The 9,890-nt window shown below is 40.8% G+C and overlaps 2 protein-coding genes across 2 annotated transcripts; one reads left to right on the plus strand and one right to left on the minus strand.

Moving 5' to 3' along the window:
- Nucleotides 1–731: 731 nt before the first annotated feature.
- Nucleotides 732–1,672, minus strand: LOC139442282 (uncharacterized). Its single transcript, XM_071223073.1, has 2 exons — nucleotides 1,093–1,672; nucleotides 732–838 (listed from the first exon to the last, which is right to left on the minus strand). The coding sequence occupies exons 1-2, from the start codon at nucleotides 1,463–1,465 to the stop codon at nucleotides 732–734; spliced, it is 480 nt and encodes a 159-aa protein (XP_071079174.1). The 5' UTR covers nucleotides 1,466–1,672.
- Nucleotides 1,673–3,626: 1,954 nt separating this feature from the next.
- Nucleotides 3,627–5,969, plus strand: LOC139443472 (SAYSvFN domain-containing protein 1-like). The gene is made up of 2 exons (XM_071224455.1): nucleotides 3,627–3,757; nucleotides 5,129–5,969. Exons 1-2 carry the CDS (start codon nucleotides 3,629–3,631, stop codon nucleotides 5,495–5,497), a joined length of 498 nt encoding a protein of 165 aa, XP_071080556.1. The 5' UTR covers nucleotides 3,627–3,628; the 3' UTR covers nucleotides 5,498–5,969.
- Nucleotides 5,970–9,890: the final 3,921 nt, after the last annotated feature.

A 9,890-nucleotide genomic window follows, 5' to 3' on the forward strand; every position in this document is an offset into this window, starting at 1 on the left:
GTGCGTGCGTGCGTCTTGCATAACACCACAATATTCCAGCTGTTTGATGGCGCTCAGAACGTAATCGAGTCTTGAACAGACAATCGAGTGATTGACATCAAGAGCATCGATCCAGGCAATTGGGAATCGCTGAAACGCAATCAACCAAGCCAGTGAGCCCGACCACCCGAACCATTCGGTCGACTTTGACGACCATCACTCTTTCTAACCTAGAATCGGGAGGTTTACCCCAGTGGTAGACGGCTAAGACCTGTGTCACTTCGGGCTCTCCTCCCACAATAGCCTAACACATCGTAATATACTCACCGACAAAGAAAAGCGAATACCATACCTGTTGGAAAGATATGAAGAATTACTCATATTCAAGAGGTAATAGATTGGTTCGTGCACAAACGAACATACTGGTATAGTGTGTTTACCGACGCTCATGAACGCATCACATTTGTTGTCATAGATCCATGACTCGAGATGCACCAGTTTGGAAATCACATGCAGCATATCGTGATCAGAAAAAAGGCACTGCGGTAACACTTGATTGATTGTTAGTTTTATCCTTAAGCGGTACGTAAATACTTCTCTAAATGTTTCTATGGTTCGCGTTTCTTTTGGCGGTGAGTATATAACTATGATACTGTATTGCAGTTGTCGCAGTGCTGCCATCGCTGTGTGTACATATGCCTTGTACGAGTGCTCCCATGGTAAATATGCTGTGAACTTTATTTCTTAGTATTTCAACTCAATGAAGATAGTTTTACTCCCATGAAGCTGGTAAAGAACTGGCCAACTAGCATGCCAGATTCAAGAATACTATTTATAGTTACACAAATACTGGCTCCGGCTGTACCATATGTGCCCATATGTTTTTCAGGTGAACAATTGACCTGCCTTTGCATGTGTTTGTGACGGGTGCTACCAGTGGGGCAGGATACGCTCACCGTTTAGCGAACACCTTGTAGCATCACTATTTGATAGTGATTCATAAACACATGCTCGTGATATGGTCGGAATCGTACAATCGACTCTTAGAGATGTTATGAATATGGAAAGGGTTTTATCGATTTTCTTTACTAAATTGCAAGGTCCATATCTTACCTATATGCATTAAGCGAGCATCGAGTGAGGTTTTCACTCTTTCCAGGTTAAAAACGGAGCTGACCACATCTTGGACTTGTTTGGTGACGTTGGATACATCTTTGCGTAACTTTTCTAATGACCGCTCGGACAGAATTCTGGCAACCTCTTCGGCCCTGGATGATCCGTTGACCAGCCCCACATCTTTCTGCAATATCGTAACTTCTTCATCTATAAGATCTTGTAAAGTTTCAAGATGGTCAGTGGTTTCAATAAACAATGACTCGATTTTAAACGTCACGTTTTGAAACTTGATGTCAAACATATCCTCCAACACTCTGTTTTCTTGCTTTCTGTCTTGCATCTGAATTTGAAACGATGAGCTTAAACTCATCTGCTGGAATTGTAACACAGAAAATGTCTGCGTCAGTTGTTGGTTTTTCAGAGACTGGATGCTCCATTGTGTTTGTTGATCAGCGTTGCATGACGTCAGAAGTCTGGACAAGTTGGTGACCTTGTGTTCAAGGTCATGTCTCTCTTGTCTTTCTGTCAGGATGCTGGTCTCTAAGTATGCATTCTTTGCTTTGAGATCTGCAGTTTTGCTTTCCATATCTGTCATTTTCTTCAGAAGAGTAAGAACATCACCTGATAATTTGAAATTTGAGTTTTGAAGAAGTTGCAGATCGGTTTGCATCATGGAAAGGACGTTACCTCCACTATTCTGCTGCAATGTCTTCAACGTTGCCTTCGGGGCGGTCGGGTAGTCTAGTGGTTAAAGCGTTCGCTCGTCACGCTGATGACCCTAGTTCGATTAACGACATGGGTACAATGAGTGAAGCCCATTTCTGGTGTCCCCCGCCGTGATGTTGCTGGAATATTGCTAAAAGCGGTGTAAAACCATACTCACTCACTCAACGTTGCCTTCAGATCAGCGTTTTCCGTTTTCAGAATTGCCATCTCACTAACCAGACTGTACATCTCGCTTTGTAGTTGGTTCATGTTTGAGTTGAGAAGGGACATTGCAAGGCTGTCGACGATGGTGTTGGGTGTCGGTGTTGCCGACCAGGCAGGCAGGATGGCTGGAAGTAAGAGGAAAGGAACTACAGCTTTCATGTTTCAGTATCCACGTTGCTTTAAGCTGCACACGTTGTGTATCTTTACCATATTATATAACATATTTAGATAAGAGAATGAAAACATGTTGCTTAATCTTATCTAGTATTCATGACACAGAACATACTCATGTAGGTCAGCCTTTTTTCTCACTCATGTAGGTCAACCTTTTTTATCAGATAGTCTGTTTATTTTAATTCCAGCTTTATCTATTTTTAACTACGGTTATAACGAACTCAAAGGGACTACTCATTTTAGTTCGTTATAACCGTAGTTCGTTATTAGCATATATACAGCATAACTACAGCAAATAGTCGGGACCAAAAAGTAAGTTCGTTATATCCGTCAGTTCGTTATAAGCGTATTCGTTTTAACCGTAGTCTACTGTATTATGCTAATTTCAGTTTAGGGGATAAAACTTCTGTGGTTTAACATTTGATGTCGTCTAATAATATATATTAGATACCTTTTTTTCAATTTGGAGACGATCGAGCGTTAGATACCAGATTTGATTTTATTCTGACCAATCAGACTCAAGTGCTCTTCAATTAATGTCATAGTATAATTTTGTTATGAACAATAGTTTCATGAAAAATATTATTCTGTAATAGTGTTAATTTGGATTGTGGTTAGCAATACTGAATAATCGTCATTGCAATCACGTTGAACGCAAATACCCAGAAAAGATGGTCAAATTGTATGTATCTACATACAAAATATATAGTTCTAAGTAATATGCTTCAGGCTTTCACGGTTAATTTAACGATTATTGTTTTCGAAATCTAAATTAGCCTGATACCTACTTTCTCTTGTAGATGTAAGTGTCGCATCAACTGAAGGGATAACGATGATTATATTATATATACCAGTATGTCTATTATATACCCACCGCCAAAAGAATTATTTTAAACCACATAATAACAAAACTAACAATCAGTCAAGTGTTACCACAGGGTGTCTTTATTATTATCACGATATGCTGCATGTGATTTCCAAACTTTACACGCTAATCCTGCACAAGACAAATGGTGCATCTTGATTCATGAACCTATGACGTCATACGTGATGCTTTCATAAGCGTCTGTTCACACAACATAACGGTATGTTCGTATGTAAATCGAACAATGTAATATCTCTTGAATATGAGTAATTCTACATATATGGGTGGAGTATTGGGCGAATTGAAGCTATGTAATGCTCTGTTTTAACAACCCGACATCTCCTGGTCGCTAAATGTCCTTCAACAAAAGAAGAACAGTAAATAGAGTTCTTTGATTTCGCGGCTTCTTGGGTTTGACAGAAGGTAGCGTCAAGCTCCTCACAGCGATATCCAGTTCGCGGAGTTTCCGAGAGTGTAACGAAGGTGTCACTCGCTGGGAAGGAGCTTGAAGATAGCGTGGTCAAAGGGGGGTAACTCTAATTTTCAACGTCACTCACAACAAACATGGAGGAGCAGCTTGCTGCCTATCGAGCGAAGAAGGCGAAGGAAAAGGATGCGTCGAAAGGATCGTTGACATCGGCAGCATACAGCTTTGCTTCAGGAATACTCACCTCACGGAAAGGGGTGAAAAACGTAATAATGAAGGCAGCTTCAAAATTCGGTCAGATCGATATATGATCTCTGCTTCAGTCGAAAATTTAAGATGACGTGTTAAAAATGTTTACGTGTTGTTTATTATAGAATAGGGTCGTCTAGCTGTTTCTCTCTTACTTTAATTTATATCAATCAGTATTTCAAACCCTTTTTAGTTGCCAATTGCCTTGGGCTTATTGTTGCAACTGGATTGTGATAAAGTTGGGAATTTTACATAGACCTTTATGACAAAAATACATTGAGTGTATGTAGCGGCCATAAAGTTTCCGAGTCCCGTGATGGGATTCGAACCACGGACCTTCTGATCCGAGGTCGGACGCCTTGTCCACATGACCAAAGAGGTTAACCCCGTCAGCAAGCTGACAAGGTAATGAAGTCATCTGTGGGATGACTCCACGCCCTTCTACATGTACTATTTTAAGTACAGAAAGGTCACGACAATGGCAATAGATTGTTTGTTTTTGGTCCAACATGTCTGAAACACAGGACCATGTAACTAACATTCTATACTATTTGTCTACAACTTGTCAGAATTGTATTTACATGTTCATCTGAAATCATTCTCCGTAGCCATGCTCATTCTGAAGCTAGACAATAATGCTGTGACGAGTCCAAATTTCCTACCAGGGTACCCGACCCCCTATTGCCCAACCCTACCTGCTGTAGGTCTCACGAGTAAGGTACAAAATGTCCGATTGGGAACTGTTTTACTGGTTCCCTGGCCAGAACTATTCAGATACACGAATAAAACAATGTGCTCATGTATATACACTGAATTTAAATGAAGCTTTATCTTTACTCAAACATATAAAAGTCATAAGAAATGCGTGCATTGTCAGAAAGAAATGCGAACATTAGCGACTTGTTTAACCACAGACTTTATTTGTTATTGTCATGTAACAAAATATATGACAACCCACAAGACCTGGGTAGTCCTGTGGGTACCCAGGTCCCATGCAGGACCCACCCAACAGGAGTACCCGACTTACCCAACCAAGCACCTATTTGAAGCACTCACAGTCAGCAATCTAACCCACTTTTACACTTTTTGAGTAAAGTACAGATTCTCATACTTTTTTGGATTGAGTCCAGTCCCGGATTCGAACCCACACTGCCAGAGTGAGGCACCTAATCGCCAGCACACAAAGTTAGTGATCTAACCCACTCAGCCACAGAGGCTTCCCAAAATGGAAGTCCGACAACTGGTAGTCTAGATTATGTACTATGTGTACCCCTCCAACAAGTGTAAATTGACACTGCTCCCATGGCCAAAAGCTATGAACACACAAAGTGTTCATGCTAAATCAATCACAATTAATTTTACTGAACCCATTGTTATTTGTCCTGCAGGAAAACAGTCCTCCGAGTGTTCAGGATGAGCAGACAGCGACCACTGCACGCACAGGAGGTTCGGTCACCATATCTAGTGAAGGAGAAATCCTCACCGAGGAGAAGCCATTCTTTTCCACAGAGACGATACTGAAGGTTCTCCTGTGGTTCTTGCTGTGGGGAGTGTTTGTGGAACTGGGGTTTGGAGCTGTTTATTTCATTGTGTCGCTGTCCATCATACTGTACAGAAACACCAGGACGGGTCCTAAGCGAGATGGCAACCTCAGCGCGTACTCCGTGTTCAATCCAAACTGTGAGAGATTGGATGGGACATTCACTGCCGAACAGTTCGAGAAGGAACTAAGACATGGCCCAGGTGCAGTTCATTGACGATGTCACAAGGATGGGGATCCATTCATTGTTTTTTGCTGCAACAAATCTTCCTGAGGCAAGAGAGTTAACTGACTGTAAAAGTCCAATTTCTACCCTTGCTGAACTAGGCTGGAATTTCTGGGCTCGATCATAGGGCCACCAGTGGCTATTACGAGTTATGTCCCTTCTGTGTCTCTCCTATTGACCAATCAGGTTCCAGCTCTCGCATTTCTTGTATTTACTTCAAACAAAATGGCGGTGCCCAGTGAAGATGGTCTGATTGATAAACAAGATCTATATTGTAATGAAACAGGTCTTACTATGTGAAGTGCATCAAATCACATGGGCATCTTGATTAGAAACATGAAAAGATTTGGAAAATATCTGTTGACAGCTTTTTGACAGTGCACATGCTTTGCAAATCCTGCAATCGATGAAATCTGAACGGCAGTTTTTGAACCTGATGTTGATTTCGTTACATGATTTTGATTGGACTATGCATAGTCTCGTTAGTTCAGCCAAAATGTAACTCCATAATTCAAGCCTAGTTCAGCAAGGGTGGAAACTGGACTTATATGTCAGTTAACTCCCTTGCCTCAGGAAGATGGCTGCAAAATGGCAAACAATGGATTCATTGATAGTATATGGTGCGGGTTTCATTCATTGGTGTTAAAACACAGCTGTGACTTCACACTATTGTTATAGCTACAGATTATCTGTAACAAATTGACGGTTTACTGACTTACTTTCTGTAATGCAAATTTGAAGTTCATGCATTAATACTTAGCGCTTGTGTTATAAATGTACTGGATACAACAATCAAATTCCACAAAAAAACTTGCAGGACAAATATACAGGCTAGTTCAAATCCAGCACAGTTAATGATGAGCGGATGTAAAGTTTGGTTTGTTTCTTTGTTTGTTTAACGCCGCACTCAGCAATATTCAAGCTATATGACAGCGGTCTGTAAATAATCGAGTCTGGACCAGACAATCCAGTGATTGACATCATGAACATCGATCCACTCAATTGGGATACAATCACATGCATCAACCAAGTCAGCGAGCCTGACCACCTGATCCCCTGGGAGTTAAAGATTCTCATTACGAATGTACAGCATATTTTAATTTATCTATTGATTTATTTAACATTTCAGGCTGATTCTGAATCTCATTTTTTAACAGTATTTTGTTACTTTCATGTATTTTAAGTTAGATAATACACATAGCTGGAAAAACAGAAAAACATATAGTTACCATAGATCTATTAAATGACAATATAATTGATTCACAGAACAAACATGAGAGCTGTTCCATTAGATGTTTTGTGTCAAATGTACCTTTTGACAAGGAGAGAGTCGGAATTTACACCACTTTAAGCAATATTCCAGCAATATAACGGCTGTGGGTACTAGAAATGGGCATCACACCTTGTTCCCATGTGGGGAATCAAACCCAAGCCTTCACTGTGACAAGCAAACGCTTTAACCACTAGGCTACCCCACCGCCCCTTTGGACAAGGATGATTGATAATATTATGAAAGTTGTGTGTGAATCGGTTGATATGTCAATGTTTATGTTGTTAGAAGACAGAGTGAAATGCTCTCAAGTTTGGATTTATTAAAAGCTTTTCAAAGGCATTTCTATATAAAATATGCTATAGAAATACCAATTATGACATCTAAAGGTCCTGCTTGGGACTATTCACTTATACAGCTCTATGAGGATATCTTGAGAAGGTACATGTTACTTGTAAATAATTAAGTCTACCGTCCGAATCGTCTTTCATGTCGGGATTGGTGGACATGAATCCACCATGTTATATTAGGCCAGGCCGTTTTTATTTTTAGGATACGGATTTTCTGCCCAAAGTCCAGGGTTGTCGGAGGGGGAAAAAAAGGCGAGATTCATTTTTTTATTAATGCAGAATGCCTCTGGCATACTTTATGAACATATTCTGTGCTCAGTAAACCGCCATTTGTGACGATAATGCCCCTTGTAACAATACAAATTCTACTACAGACATTTGTCAAGGGAGACTATTCATGTTCGGCTTCGAGATCAATAAATATCGATTATGTATCTCTTTACTAGTTTACAACAGTAAATTCACTACGTGGCTATAGGTGGGGGAAAAAAATGGAAATCTGTTATTATTTTTTACATTTTCTCAAAAATTAGAGTCGGCGGGTCCGTAATCCGAAAAATATAAAACGCCTGGCCTTACTTCATTGGTGCAAGGGTGTCCCTCATGTGTAAATAAATATTTATTTCTATTTGTGTTTGTGAATTGTGTTATTCATTCTCTTTGATACCACAACTGACTAAATCAATGCTTTGATAACTGACTGCAAGGAGTCTGGTTTGTAACTGAAGTAACGATGCCTTGCTTGGGCCTTGCTGCACGTTTCCATGGCTACAGCTGTCCTCACCCTTGAAGTGATATTTATATATTCCAGTGATTGACAACATGAGCTTCTGTCTACCAAATGGGATACAATGACATACATGCACCAAGTCAGCGAGCATGACAACCTAATCTGGTTTATCACCTCTTATGACAAGCATGGGTTGCTGAAGACAAATTCTAACCCGTATCTTCACAGTGCTAGTTTAACACCCATGGTTCCACACTGGGAGTCTGGGTAAAACAGATCCTCAGTACGTTATGCTTGTCAGAGTAGTGGAGGTTGAAATTAAATCGTGTCATCCTTCCCTAACAGCAAGGATCGATGCTCATACTATCAACCACTAGTTTGCTCAGCCCCGATTTGACCACACAGACCACCATGCATGACATATGGTTGTCATGTTGCCGACTTCGGCATTTATTATCTACTTAATATATAATTTGATATAAGGGAGGAAAGCGCAAAGTGATGCAGGTCTCAGATGTTTACAACTTCGGTGAAACCCACGAGCACGGGTATGGTGCTGACAAACCTAGAAACATGATCAGGGTGAACCGGGATTCGAACCAACAATCATTGGTTTCTGGTGTGCCCAAGGGATGCAACTCTGCACAGCGAATTGCGGCACCTTAGATGACTGGGCCACCCGTGCCCCAGTTTTTGCTTAAAATAAAAGTGACATACTCATATCAAATTTCAGAAATTAAATATCTGACGACATGTTTTGTAACTAAGTTATTTCACAATCCTTTCAATTGCTTCCTCGGCTGCTTTGTTTCATGTTGGATTCGCCCTAGAGATCCATGGGACCCGTGAAGATCCTGGGTAGAATAGGTTTTCAGCAACCCATGCTTGTCGTTACAGGCGACTATGTTTGTCGTAAGAGGCAACTAACGGGATGGGGTTGTCAGGTTTGCTGACTTGGTTGATGCATTGAGTGGATCGATGCTCATGATGTCAATCACTGGATTGTCTGGTCCAGACTATTTACAGACCGCCGTCATTTTGCTGGGATATTGCTGAGTGCGGCGTTAAACAAACAAACAAACAAAAGCGATCCATGGAAGTTGGGTCTACATGAAAGTAAAGGAGTGGTCCTATCCTCCAGGTCCAAAGATCCAGGCAGGACACAGCATGCAGTAGCAGCAGTCAGTCTGACTGGTGTCAGTGACAACAGACTTGTATATATGAGAAAATACCTTTATTTCAATTTGGCTATAAATACCCCTCTGACTGCAAGTTGCAGCGTCAAATATCTGTACAAAAATCAGTTATCACCATAATTGTTGTAACCACATGAGCTCCATTTTCCCGGAGGCAAGCGTGTCCACTAGCCTATATCAAAGCCCAGTTTCTACCCTTGCCACATCAACGCCACTTTTCTTGGCTCAACCCTGGCGCCACCTCACGTAGATCAAGACCACGTAGACCTCACGTTGTGCCCCTTGTAATGAAAACGCGATATCCAATCAGATCGCTGTTCTTATCTCGTATAGCTTCAAAAAGAGGTTGGCTACCATAGGCGACGACCTAGTTGATCAGATAACGAAAACATACAAAATTTCTTCCCCACAAAAACAAGGGCAATAGTTGGAGGGTTTAAAAAATGAAAAAACATATTTGTGTCAACAAAGACAGGCAGCCGTAAATCACTTTCATACGAAGGTTTACCAGTCGTAGATGTTTATTTTGTGAAACGTTCTCTGATTGGTTTTTCGATATGTGCGATAGTCCAATCATATTTAGCACAGGAAAGTGGCAAGGGTGAAACAAGACTTTGATAAAAGGCGAGTGGACGTTCTTGCCTCGGGAAGATGCATAAACACGGACACACATTGTAACAATGACAGGGCAGAAACAATCTCGGACATGTAACAAATTAACAACATGGTTCCCACATGCATCATCAAAACAATAAAACCAAATTACAGACTTCATGACGTAGATGTCACAAGATACACACTTCTTAACAGTTGAATGACAGTCTTATGTATTTACGAG

The sequence above is a fragment of the Haliotis cracherodii genome, unplaced genomic scaffold (assembly GCF_022045235.1).
Source record: "Haliotis cracherodii isolate W230 unplaced genomic scaffold, xgHalCrac1.p SCAF_5, whole genome shotgun sequence".
Lineage (NCBI taxonomy): Eukaryota > Metazoa > Mollusca > Gastropoda > Lepetellida > Haliotidae > Haliotis > Haliotis cracherodii.